Raw genomic sequence first — 14,238 nt, 5'->3', positions numbered from 1 at the left:
TATACAGACCTTAAGGCTCATGAGCTTCCAGAAGCTTTTACTTCTGTTTTGACTAACCATAGCTAAGCATGTCTGGCCAAACTGTGATAAGTCTTAACTATGGTTTACTCTAAAACAAGGCAACTTCAAAAACTGGTTTATGAAGCTAGCTTGTTTTAGACTTAACACTAAGCTGGTTAAGCAAAAACAGAAGTGGAGAATTTCAGTCTCTTCACAGATGCACTGGAGAAGATGAGGAAATACATGAGCCCAGGGCTCAGACACAGCGTCATCCTTGTAACACTAAACCATGGTTTTGCGTCATGTGTGAATGTAGCCACTGTGTCTCTGAGCTCTATTGCTGGGAAACCCTAAATACTGAATGGCAGCAGCTGTATTAAGGAGCACAGCTATCCATGATGGGCTGAGTGTATTTGGCACGATACACTTCTGCCCCAACCTCCAGTTCACTTGCCTGGAGTAGAGTGACTCAGAAAATGCAGAAGCTGGCCACATCCCTGCTTTATATTATAAACTGCACATATTTTTTACAGCATACACCTTCCCAAAATAAAGTCCAATCCCTACAGTTCTAACGTAAAAATAAAATTGGTTCATGTAAACATTGGATTCCTATGCTTTGGTACAATCCTATACTGTTTCCTGGGAATAAACCCAACTGAGACTTATTTTTGAGTAGGCACGTCTGGGATTGTGCCACTAAATCCTTCCTTTCTTTGACTTCTGTTCATCAGTTTCAAAACAGCAAACATCATCTTCAGCTCCAATGACATGAGTCTACACAGCCAAGTAAGGAATGCCTACAGTGGAATTATTAAAATCTGTCTAGCAGTTATCTTATGGCTGAATTATTCTGCTCACTGTCAAAACAGCCTTTCTTGGAACCATTCTGATTTTAGCGCCTATAAATTATAGCACAGTTCTAGCATACATTATTGAGACAAAACAATTGGCTACCTTCCATTGTTTTTGGAACGAAACACACACACACAGTAGCTTATCTATGGTGACAAGAGCAGCAGGCACAAGGTCTGGAATACAAGAATGGCGGCCACTGATTGAGTGTAGTTAAAATCAATATAATGGCATGAATCTCACACATTCAAAGTGAAGTTTCACATTTATTTAGGTTTTTTTTTTTAAAAAAAGATTAATGACATATAGGCAACCCCCATTTTAGGTGTGACCAATACGTAAGCGATCACACACACACACACACACACACACACACACACATTGTAAGTGACCTGGAAACTTTATAAAAGCTGTCCCTAAAAGGGTGGAATAGGGGCAGGGTGAAGCAGAACAGGGCAGAGCAGGGGGGAAGTGGAGTGTTTCCATTTATGCAGGGGTTATGTTCCAAGGCACTGTGCGTTTAAGGGAGTGTTTCTGTTTGAGGAGCTTTTTTCATTTAATTTAGTATTTGTTTTGTGGCGGGGCAAAGGGGGGAAGAGAGAGAGAGAGAGTGAGTGCAAGATGCAAGATGAAGGGAAATGTTGTTGCTATTATTTCCTGCATGCTTGTTTGTGAGCTTGTCAGTGAATTTCTAAAATGAACTTTTTTGGGCTCTATGCCTGCCTGGATATCATATTGACTGACTCCATATCCTTCCCCAAACCTGGAAGATATCCTTCCTGACCTCAGCAATAAGAGGCTGATTGTAATGGTGTAGCCTGCAGATAAACAGCGGCTATTACTTCACATTTTCAAAACAGAGTGATGCTGATGTGCCCTGGATCAAAAGAAATAATCATTTTTGTCTGTTGGTTGGAATACTTTGCTCCTTTAATTTAGAGGGGGAAGTGTTTTGGACAATGAAGTGGAGGGAAACTGCATGGAACTGGAAGCAAATATTTGTCACATTTTAAAAGTTTCCGTGTGGTGGGTTGTTTTGTTTTGTTTTGGTTTGGTTTTGTTTTGTTGACAGTGGACACAAAGGTGTAATAATCAACACTAGAATTCAAAACCAGATGTCATGTGGTATTGCTTAATTGCTAAACAAGAGGTACAAAGTCAATCTTGTCAGAAAGTCATGGTTAGGCCCTCTTACATGGGAGCTCTTCCCTTGTCCATAGATGTATAGAAAATAATTGGCTTTCTTTGGTGAAGAAACATTAGTACTCTGCACATGCATAATGACACCCATTCCTAAATAAGTAATGTACATATCTTCTTGTGATAAAAACAGCAGCGAGGAAAAAGTTGCAGCCCTACTAAGTCAAAATGTTACCAGGCACCATGGACTGTGACTTTTCTTATTTAATTAAAATTGTAAACCTGTAGCTTTAATAGATATAAACCTCAGTATTGGGGGTGGGGAGTGCACGATATATGGTTCACACCCAGGCACATATGTGGTTTGTTAAGGCAGTGCACAAATGTGGAAACTAGAGCATTCTTAAAAGCTCTCTTTCTGGAAAAACTTCAGCATTTTTCCTAAGTCCTCAGAACAACTGGGAGTCTAAATTGCTGGCTTCGCTTCCAAACAAACACTTCATCCAGTTTAAATTGCTCAGCGTTTAGTCTCGCTGGTGCAAAGCAGGTAAAGCGAAACCTTTTGGTGGCCCAACTTCCACCTCTCCCAGTTCCTGCAGCTGCCAAGGCAAAAAGCATCCATGATAAACCTTAACATGGAAAATCTTATAAATTGAATAGCTTGGCAAAGCAGGCTAATAATGCTCAAGTGCACAGAGGGGATCGCAAAGTGGCTTGAGAGACTACTTATGCCTCCTGAAACTGCAGCAAAGGCAGCAGTTCTGCCCTCTAGTGGGCAAATGTTAGCAGGCTAAATTTATTCACACAGTTTTCACAACCAGATCCTGGTTAATAATGGTAACAGTTCACAGCTTGATCTACAAGGAAGATTCATTTTGTGTTACAAACACAACACAGAAAGGCTAATAACAGCAAAAGCTGAAGAAGAACAAATTCTGTCTCTCTGAAGAAGAAAAACTACAGAAAACCATGGCACAGTTATATAAGGAGCAAACTATATGATATATGGTAAAGGTAAAGGGACCCCTGACCATGAGGTCCAGTCGTGACTGACTCTGGGGTTACGCGCTCATCTCGCATTATTGGCCGAGGGAGCCGGCGTATAGCTTCCAGGTCATGTGGCCAGCATGACAAAGCCGCTTCTGGCAAACCAGAGCAGCACATGGAAACGCCGTTTACCTTCCCGCTATAGCGGTTCCTATTTATCTACTTGCATTTTGATGTGCTTTCGAACTGCTAGGTTGGCAGGAGCTGGGACTGAGCAACGGGAGCTCACCCCGTCACAGGGATTCGAACCGCCGACCTTCTGATCAGCAAACCCTAGGCTCAGTGGTTTAGCCCACAGCGCCACCTGGGTCCCAGCTCCTGCCATTTTTAAATACTAGTGCATATAAAAATGCCCCGATTTTTTTTTTTGAGGGGGGTTATTCAGGTGATTTGAGAGGAGTGGGATTTAAAGCAGAGTGCAGAGGTGAAAGAGGGTGCTTAACCATTGTCCCTCACTGTTAGCATATTTGCAAAACTGAGCAGGGTTCAGTAGGGTTTCAAATTGAAAGGGGGACCCATGTGTCGAGATTCCTGCATTGCAGGGGGTTGGACTAGATAATTATTGGGGTTCCTTACAACTCTGCAATTCTATGATTCTATTCAAAATCGCTAGCAGCAATGATCATGTAACACAGATCCATAGTTTTGTGCTACATGGACAAGCTATAGCAACCCCAGCCAAAGTGTTGGGCTCGCACACTTCCCCTCCTGTTTCAAAGAATGATGACCTGTTTCACATGAACAAAGAATCCTGGACAACTTCTTTAACTAACCGGAATCCATTGCAAGCCAGGACCTCTGGATCATACAACACTAAAACTCAGCATGCCTAATCTCCACCGGAGAAGAAGCACACCATCCGGACTCACTGCTTGGGTTCCTTGTGCGTTGCCCACATAGTGTGCAACCTCACTTTAGTGTTACGTGGAAATGCAGTCACAAACAAAGTAAGGAAATTGCGGGGGGAGGGGGGGGGCTTATGTTGCTCTGGTGTCACAAAACCTCCACAGACTCTCTGACATTTCAGGCATAAAATTGTGTGATATCAGAGCAACATACCCCATGGTTTGGAGAGTGTTAATCTCAACCAACCGAAGCCAGAGTCCTGACCCTGCAATTTACAGGATTTTACTAGAGAGCCTGGCAGCATCCAGTCAGCTTGCTTCTACGGTACCATCACGACTCCACCCCCACCCCCAATTTCTTTCAATTGTTCCTGGCGCAATTACAAAGCTTCTGTTTTCCAAACCAAATTTGAATGCTGCATGCTGTTGACGCCTTCTTCACAAATCTACAGCCACATGAAAACAGCCCAAATAATATCCAAAATGGCATGGGGGAAGGGTCAAAAAACAGGATATATAGATTTGAGAGATTAGTCTGTGTTTATAATGCCCCCCCATTCATTTTAATGGGCTTATGCTAAGCTGGATTGTGGCCAGCGTACACATTTCAAACTAAAAGTAAATTAATGGGGAACTGAATATTGAACATATGAACATGCCTTATGCAAGTCATTGGCCTGTCTGACCCAGTACTGCCTACTTCAGGAGTATGTTGGACTACAATTCCCATCATCCCTGACCATTGGACATGCTGGCTAGGGTTGATGGGAGCTAGAGTCCAACAACACCTGGAGGTCACGGTGTTGGCTACCCCTGCCAGATTTTCTCAGAAGCAATGTGGTGCTCTCCAGTTGTTGTGGGACCAACTCCCATCAATCCCAGGCAACAGGGTCAAAGATCAGAATTGTAGTCCAGCAACATCTGAAATATATCACATTGGTTATCACTGATCTAAAGCCACAAACAGAGGCTCTGCATCCTGGGTACCCTTTTAACCAAAAATATTAGCAACTGAACCTGGGACCACTTGCATGTAAAGCATGTACCTTACCACTGTGGCTTTCCCCCATTCATTCCTTGGTGAACATGCAGGTACTGTATAAATGTGCATGCCACCCTTAAGATTACATTTTTCCGGATGGAAAAACCCATGTGCTTCTGTGGAAGGCAGAACCCACTATTTGTAAAGCCTTGCTCCTGGCATATGGCCCTGCTGTTCAGGTGTTATTGAATCGCAATGTTACATTGTGCAGTGATATGCTGGCTGGCACAACATTTGGAGTTGCTGGGATCTAGAGAGACAATCCTGCACTGCTGGAGAAAATGCAAGATTTGACATTGATTTCTGTGGGAATAGCGGCTCCATCCTGATAGGCAATCAAGAAGCAGTCTAAACCTTTGCTGCTTAAATATTTTTTACTTAACCTATTAAGGCCCACAGTATGAAGAAATCAATAGCGCTTAAATGAATAAGTATCAGTGGTATTAGTAAGTCAGTCTGTGCCGCTATGGTGGTAGATATTATTAAGCTTATTACATTTACAATTATAAGAGCTAAATGACCATATCTGATGCAGAATAACTGTGTTCTCTTAAACTGATTGATTGGTTATAATCACTGATCAGCCACCATAGGAAAAGCATTATTAAGTTATCAAGTGCTGAAGCTGGGATGGGAAACCTGTGATTCTCCATATGTTGTTGGACTCCAGTTTCCATCATCCCTGACCATTAGTCATGCTGGCTGGGGCTGATGGGAGCTGGAGTCCAATAAAATCTGTACCATCATAGATGCTGCCACAGATGCCCCATTAAGTGCTAAAACTCTCACTTAATGATCATCACCACCCACTTCAGTTCATCATATTATCATATCTTCATAAAGACAGCAAGGATGTGACTTCTACATTTTCTCCTTAGCCTCGCCTAGTATATTAGCACTCAGCATAGTGACTTGTCATTTAGCAATTCCCAAGTTTACCTGTCAACCTCTTTCTCCCTCCCCTAGGCCTCCTAAGGTATCTTTGGGCTGCCAAATCTGGCACAGGGCCACCAAGGTTTTTCAGGCTCATTAGTCTGCTTTTTACAGGTGTCAATTACTCCATAGCATCTACTCACCTAGCAAATGGGAATTCTTGCCTGGTTATATCTTACATATCGTTAGTTCCCAGAGCTTTGTCTGATATTAATTTGTTAAAGGGGCAGTAACAGGAAAGACTGTGATGAAGGAATCTGACACAGGGAGACACATGTGTTGATTCCTTATTCTCTGTGGCCTTCCAGCCAAATGCTCTGATTTTAAAGGCAGCTGCCTTATACATGTCAGACTATCTGTCCATATAGCCTAGTGGTATCTACTCTGACTGGCAGCTGCTCTTCAAACTGCTCTCCAACAGAGAGAGGTTTTCTGATGTGAACTCAGTGTGGCGTTGGAAGGGAAAGAGATTACAGTGAAAGACACATAGACGATGCCACAAGTGGCAAGACACTGGTCAGAGGAGAGATGGCTTTAAATCCCAGGAAATGGATTTACCAGGTGGCCTTGCCCAGCTCACTAACCTCCAGCCTCTGTAACCTCCGTACTGGAAATATCAATGGCAACCATCCTTCATAGGTATTCATGTGTTTTTAAATTTTCATTTATGAATCTCTTCCCATAAAGTATCAATAATCAAACATAAATATAATTTCTAAGCCAATACAAATAAAGAGTGAGATGCAATTCTCCACTTCAAAGACTTATTGGAAGCATAGCTGCCAAGTTATCCCTTTTTTTAAGGGAAATTCCCTTATGCTGAATAGGCTTCCTCGTGAGAAAAGGGAAAACTTGGCAGCTATGCTTGGAAGTGGAAGGTCTTCAACAGGAGAGAGTGCCTATGGTTAGGTCCTGCCACACTAAAACATGTTTAACCGACTTCCAATGTGATGGTTAACAGACTTCCTGAAAAGATGGCATCTGCAGGAGACCGTGTGTGTGTGTGTGTGTGTGTGTGTGTGTGTGTGTAAGTTCATGAGGCTCCCTGGCAACCCCCATTCAGATATTGACCTGGCTGAGACCAGCTTAGTTTTAACAATGTGAAAGCATCCTCATGTGCCCACAGACCATCCTCTGGCCCCTTAGCCAGCTGTCTTTGGGCAAATATTAGCTTGCAGAAGGCAAACACTCTTAAGGAGCAAAGAGGGATTCTTCTTTAAGACAATCTGATGGAAAGCTGATATTCAGAAGCACTTTAAAATTATGTAAGCCCTAATACGCTTTAATCACTGCTTTGTACCCTGTTTCTCATATTTTAAGACATACCCATAAAATAAGCCATAGCAGGATTTTTAAGCATTCAAGGAATATAAGCCATACCCCGAAAATAAGACATAGTGATAGGCGCAGCAGCAATGCCGGCTGCGGCAGGAGGAGGAGGAAAAAAATAAGACATCCCTTGAAAATAAGCCATAGTGTGTTTTTGAGGAAAAAATAAATATAAGACATGTCTTATAATATGAGAAACACGGTACTCACAACCAAGATTGATTCCCCTCAGCCCCACTTACGGCTGCTGTGCTGTGCAACTCTTAAACAGCGCTAATAATTGTGTACAATCGAGATACGGTGGTTATTTCATATTAGCCTTAGGTAAATGAATAGGATATGTACACTCTCACAGTTTGGCCTGATTATAAGGTTCAGTATGCACTCTGTGTAGGTTAGGATGACACAGTGTAACAACTATGTATAATGATTCTTCTTAAGGTAAAACAACCTGAGCACCTAGCTGTCAATGTTAACAGATGCCACATAAAAAGGCCACATAATTATAGCAGCAACAGCATCCGCCATACCACCAGGAGCTCACTCACTTGGACACCCTCCAACATTGCACACAACATCACTCATCAACAGCGACAGCCTTCTGGTGTCTACACAGGATGAACCGTTCAGTCTCTACAGATAAATGGACCCACGTTTGAAATCCGAAGCAGCAATGTTGAGAAAACTCACCATTCTCCATCCCTCCTCAAAATCCTTCCAACTGGAGGCCCCAGTGCAATATGGTGGGGAAAGACCTTATTGGAAAAGTTGATTCTATTCTCATTCAGGTCTTGACCAAAACCCAGGCTTGCTATGAATAGTCACTATTCTGATATGCCACAGGCCTTCTGGAGTTTTTGGATTTCATGCCCTTTTGCTTCTACGGTGCTTTCCCTCTCTGTACACTGGTGTGTGTGTGTGCACACACTCATACCGTGTTTCCCCCTTTTTAAGGCGTAGTCATAAAATAAGCCATAGCAGCATTTCTTAGCATTTGAGAAATATAAACCGTACCCCGAAAATAAGCCATAGTGATAGGTGCTGTGTGGAAGAGAGCACTGAGCTCCCCGAGTCAGCAGCAGCAACGCCGGCCGCAGCAGTGTTTGCTGAGTCCTTTCTTGCTTTTGGGACTTGGTTACTGTGCTGGCTTGGGATTGTGTGTGTGCAATTGCTGTTGCTGCTTCGTGTTTTTCAGCTGGATTCTCTGGGTTCTAAGCACTTTCCCCCGTTTGTTTGCGAAGCAGCACTCGGCTGCAGCCCCTGCCTCTCCCGGCGGCTGCATCGATCCCCAGGAGGCTGCATTTGATCGCTATCTCCTTTTCTATTTCTTTTGTCTTTGAGCACCCGGCCCCGCCCCCTCTCCCCTTCGTGGAATGAAGAACGGAGTTTTAGCAGCATTTCCTCATTATAAAAAAAAAGGTCAGGAACTTTTACTTTAACCTCAAAAATGGGATATTTCCTCTCTCTAAAAACAACTCTGACCTGAACACCAATAAAACGGGGGTAGATCACCTCCAGTTTATAAATCCGCAAGTAGATCGCAGTCTCCTGGAAGTTGGGCTCTATACTTTGGCTGATTGCAAGCCTTTGCATCTTTAAAAAACAAAAACCATGCGCTTCTCAGTCTTAATTTTCCTTTAATTCATCCCCCTATACCCTCCTCCAACCATTGCCTCCTTCCTTTCCTTACCCCCCCTCCCTCTCTCCCCACTTCCCTCACTCCTGTGCGATCTCATTTAGTCATATACTTGCTTTTTCTGTTGTGTTGTCTATTTTATATTTAATATTATTACCCTTTATGATGTTATTTTTTCCCTTGCGATAATTATTTATTTTTTATCTTTAACTAACTTTCCTTTCCATATTTTTCCATATATAACTCAACACTTTCCCATTCCTTATTAACTCTTTGGATAGAGTGCCCCCCCATTATTGTTGTTAATTTTACAATTCCTGGATTTTTTATGGAACCGAACAGTTCGGGTGCTTCAGAATGTGCCTTCTGTTGCTACAGGGCTATGGGGCTTCACTATTTGACCCCCCCCCCAGGTTGGGATTTTTAAAGTAGTTCTGTGGGTCCCAGGGCGCAGAATCACCCCCGATCCTTTCCTTTGTCTAAACAGACCTCTTCCCCCCTGACTTTGGAAGGCTGTGCTTCAAGGGTGATACCAGGGGTTTTTTAAGACCTGCGCCTCTTAAGGATTGTTACGGTCCATAACTTCCATTGCTTTCTACAGGGTTGGGGGTTTAAAGCACTGCCACCTCCACCCCACCCTGCAGGCGCTCAGAACTGGCAGCGCCAACAACGCGCCCAGCAGCACGCAGAAGAGAGCACTGAGCGTCCTGAGCCAGTGGGTCCCAGTTGTACCAGCACTTTTTTAAAAAAAAGACACCCCCTGAAAATAAGCCACTGTGTGTTTTTTTGAGGGAAAAAAGTTATAAGACGGTGTCTTAAAAAAGGGGAAACACGGTAGGTGCAACCTGCCAAACACATCTAACAGTGAGTGCAACTCCACAAAAACTTATGCCACCATAAATTCTTAGCTTTCAATATGCCACAATCCCCTTTGCTGCTCCCCCCCCCCCCGTGACAGACTAATGCTACAAACCTACAAACACTTCAGAGTAAGTCCCACTGAACTCAGTGAGATTTGCTGCTGAGCAAACATGCAATGGATTTGTGGAAAATAGGGGGTGGGGTGGCATTATGCCATAGAATGCACACCACCTCCCCCAACTGCGTGAACAAACCTTAATAGCACAAAGCCTTTGATCTAGCCCTCTTGCAGACCTCTTTCCTCCCCCCCCCCCATTTCCCTACCATCTTAACAGCAGGAAATGAAAGGACAGGAAACAATATTGCTATATCTGAGAAGAATGTGAAACCTGGGTTCACTCCTTAAGGAAAAGCAACACCACCACCATTACATATTCACACCAGTCAATAATTTTTTTGTTTGCACCCTTGTAAGAACAGGAAACAGAACAGAAGGAATAGATGCTAGCTGCTGCTTTGAGCATGAACCATCTTCTCACATAAAGAAGGGCAGAAAAGAACAGATTAGCACTTAAATAAAAGTGTGGGGCTTAATAGAGGAGGGAAAAACAGAGGTTCTGGAATCCACTCTCCCCCACCATCCAATGCACAGATAAAAGAAGGCAAAGCACCACTGGTGCCTCTGTTTTTATTACATATGGAGATGGAGATGGGAGAGTCCCAATGAAATGGTAAAGCTGCTTTTTAAGTGCACAAATGTTAACACTTCACATTCTACATTCTTGATGCAAGGATATATATATATTTTTTTCTGGCAAGGTTTCCATGTGCCTGTAGTAGCTGTATGGCAAGGAGAGGACAGAATGAATGTGGCTTCCCCAAGCACACAAGGTGGGCAAAACTTCATCAGCTAAACTTCTACTTTCATAAATAGATTAGAGGCACACAGTATTCAGCAACCCCATTCACAAGGATAGGTCGGATTGCCCATTCTGGATAGGCAGGCTGGTTTACAGGTGAAGATGCCAAGGCACTTTCTGCTGAAACAGGAAGCAAAGGTCTGCAGCCAGGACAGGTTACCTGCTCCCTCAGAAACAGGTGGAATCCACTCAAGATTCTGTACTCAAGATTCTGTACTCCTCTTTGGAGTCTGTTGAGATTTTCCTTCACCTCATGGCAAAGTCTGCCAGCAGCTGCCCCCGAGCTATGTGCCTAAGAACTCCTCAAGCAGACAGGAATTCAACAGGTGTCTATGTCTCACCTCATTCCAGAACAGTGGCAGAAGTTGCTCCAGCCATGACGTTTTCAGTGGGCATGGCAAACAGCTTTTTCATAAGAGTTTGGAGGAACCAGATCATTTGGAGGAACACATCATTAAAATCACCCAGAGAAGGTGCCCTGAAGACCTTACCATCCCACATCCCTCACCTAAGGGAAGGATTCTTGACACACAAACCCTCGTCTGCCCTCCACATTACACCCTTGGGGGACAATACTAAATTCCATCATTCAGGCAAGCATGGGCCAGGAGGAGGAGCAACAAGCAAGGTACGCTATGCTGTGCAAACAGTGGCAAGTGTAGTGAATTGATCCAGCTGAATCCAAACACACCGTGCCAGCTGGGAAGGGCTATGATAGAATCATAGCATCATCAAGTTGAAAGGGACCACGAAGGTTATCTAATAATCCAAGGTGGGGTTCAAACCCACAACCGTGGGATTAAGAATCTGACGACCTGCCAACTGATGATAATGGATGTCAATTAGTCAGACTCTCAGTCAGGCCTGGAACATCATTTGTTCCAGAAACAATTTTTTTTGGGGGGGGGGTGGATTTTGGCCCTACAGGTGGAAACTGGTTGCAGTCCCCCAGGGCAAGAAAAAGAAACTCTGCACATGCTTCAAAGCCTCCACCTAGCATAAAACTAAACCTCAGGGCTCAGAGAGATGGGTCATCTCCTCAGTAAGGCGCGATCCTCTCACGCCAAAGATATTTAACCCTACTTAGTCCTGGCAAATCTACAGTTATCACTTCGCCTGGATGAGGAAGAGCCAGCCCCCCAGTGTTGCGGTGGTCGTCCGTGCAAAACTTCAAGCGCGACGATGAACTTTGCCACTTTGCTTAACTCTGCCCACCAGCGCGCGCGCGCGTGCACACACACGAGCCCCCACACCGTCCAGGCCAGCCTCCTCTCCCTTCCTTACCGTTACTCTGCTTCGACTTCAGGGCGCCGATGAGCTGGAGCCTGTCCGCCAAGCACTGCAAAAGTAACAGCACTCCCGCCGCCGCCGCCACCTGGGCTCCCCCCAGCTTCGCCATAGCGCCTCGCGGGCTGCGCGCTCGCTGGTCCGCCTCCCGCTGGACTCTCGGTGCGCAGCTTCGGGGAGCGAAAAAAAGCAGCAGCAGCAGCAGCGCTCAGGAGGAAAGATTCGCGCGCCTCCCTCCCCCTTCCTTCCCTTTAAATCCGGGGTGGAGGAAAGTCACTTTTTATTCCGATCCGATTTCATTGAGCCGGGCAGGAGAGGCGCCGACGTATCCCGACTGTCGCCACCGCCGCCTTTTTGTTTTTCCAGCCTGCGAAGCCAAAAGGCGATCTTAGTCCAACGGCATAATAACGAGGAAAGAAGGGTGTCAAAGGGCGTGAGTGCGTTTCCCCGCGGGCGGGTGTGTGAACAAGCGAAACCGAAATCAGAGCCGACCACTAAGTACCAAAGTCGCCGAAAAGCGCGCGCGTGCGTGTGTGTGATCCCCACCAAGTAACTCGCTAACCCTGAACCGATCTCAAAGGGAGGAGGGGCGGCCGGCTTCAGAGCCGACGGCGATCCTTTCCCAAAACAAAACAAAACAAAACCAGAGCCCTTTCTCTGGGAGTGTCCCCACCACACATGCGTTCTCCTCGCAGACCCTCCTCCACCTCCCTCCCTCACAAACTCCTCCAAGCCGTGACTCCCCGCCGAGCGATCCAGTGGAGAAATCCAGGGGGCAGAGTCTTAAAATGATTTCGGAGACAAAACAAGCCCTCTCGCTCTTCCTGCGTGAGGACGGGATGGAGCGGGGACGAGGGTGGCTCTCCGAGGAGCCTGAAGGAGGCCGGGTCCAGTCGATTCCCCCCCACTCCCTCCCCGCAATTGACTTAAGGCGATTGCTTGAGATTAGTCTTGAGTCTTTTTTTTAAAAAAAAAAAAGAGGAGGCTCGTCGGCTGTCCAATTAAAAACAAAGCCAAAGAAAGGGTAAGGGCGGGCGAAGGGGCTGGAAGAAAGCGCCTCCGAAGCGCCCGCCGAGATGGAACTTGGTCGGAGCCACGCCGAGGTGATTTCTCGCTCGCTGCTCACGAGGGAGAGGGCGAAGCAACGCCCGGGCAGATGCTGGATGCGAAATAGTTTGGCTGCTTGGCCGCCGGGGGAGGCGGGAGCGGCGCGCTCGCTCGCTTCCCTTTCGCCAGGCACCCGGTGCCTCGCACTTGGGCAATGGGGCTCGCCTCGATCAAGGCGCAGCAGCCGCCGCAGCAGCCCCGCTCCCCCTCCTCCTTCCTCTGCCGGAAGCCAGCTGCCCCGGCCGATGCTCTTCCCCGGAGGAAGACGAGAGACCAGCAGGAGCAGGGAAAGGCCGGGCTGGTGGAACTAGAGAGAGCTCGCCGCCGCCGCCGCGCCTCCTGCTGCTGCCTCGCGCTCCTCCTCGCAGCCGGCAGCGCTGCCTGGCAGCCGATGGGCGCCTCCGCGCGACTCTGCCTCGCTGGGTTTGGTCTCCCAGCAGAGACGGGTCACATGCGCCCCTCCCTCCCTCCCTCCCTCAGCCTGCGCGGAGGGGGAGAGAGAGAGGCATCGCTCCTGCGCGGCGCGAGAGGGAGCAGCCGGAGGGCTCCCCAAAACAAGCGCCTGGGACCGGAGGGGAAATCCTATCCGAGGAGGATTGGGCGCAGCCGAGAGAAGCCTTTCGAGGAGCTGCAGTGTCCCCAGGAAACCCCCGTCCCAGCTATGCCTGCCTGCCGTGGGGCTCGTATCGCCATTTAAAGCGCGCGGGAAACTAGAATTGTAGGGACTTTGGGTTTTCCTCAGGCTGAATTCCGAGCCTTTTCACAATCTGGTGGCGGGAAAGAGGGGAATCTCAGCTGCGAGGGAGGAAATACAGTACAGTACTGTAAAAGGATCTGCCCGCCCGCCCGCCTTTCCTATGGCCAGGCTACAGAGCTGCTGTTTGCAGCCCAGTCTGAAGGGCTTTTCTCAGGCACCCCCCTCCTTCCAAACCTGCTTCGCCATGGGACGTGCCTATAACTCGTGGTTCTGATGTCCCAACGCTCCCACGGAGCACATTTCATTCAGGCAGAGGAGGGGGTCCTTGGCCAACTGCCAACAGGCAGAAAGTAGTACTGTCCAACAATGCGATTATCCACACAAACAAACACACACACACACATCTGATCCATGGATTAACATCTAAATCCTTGCATTAAAGCTCACTCCTAAGGAACCAGTGGGTCATTAGGCTGTCAGATGCACTTTGAACAAAGAAATGTTCAAAGGGAAAGCTGCTTTTAATAACGCCCCCCCTG

At 46.5% G+C, this 14,238-nt stretch overlaps 1 protein-coding gene across 1 annotated transcript in view; it reads right to left on the bottom strand.

Annotated features, from left to right (window-relative positions):
• PLXDC2 (plexin domain containing 2) overlaps window positions 1-13,412 on the bottom strand; it is a 234,908-nt gene extending 221,496 nt beyond the window's left edge. The window contains exon 1 of the mRNA XM_035130307.3: window positions 11,893-13,412. Coding sequence (XP_034986198.2) covers window positions 11,893-12,007 — 115 coding nt within the window. The 5' untranslated portion in view covers window positions 12,008-13,412. The remainder of the gene's footprint in view (window positions 1-11,892) is intronic.
• Between the last annotated feature and the right edge of the window lie 826 nt (window positions 13,413-14,238).

Source organism: Zootoca vivipara, chromosome 11 (assembly GCF_965207765.1).
Source record: "Zootoca vivipara chromosome 11, rZooViv2.hap1.1, whole genome shotgun sequence".
Classification (NCBI taxonomy): Eukaryota; Metazoa; Chordata; class Lepidosauria; order Squamata; family Lacertidae; genus Zootoca; species Zootoca vivipara.
The sequence above is the reverse complement of the archived record's forward strand: the minus strand, read 5'-3'. Positions and strand labels throughout refer to the sequence as shown.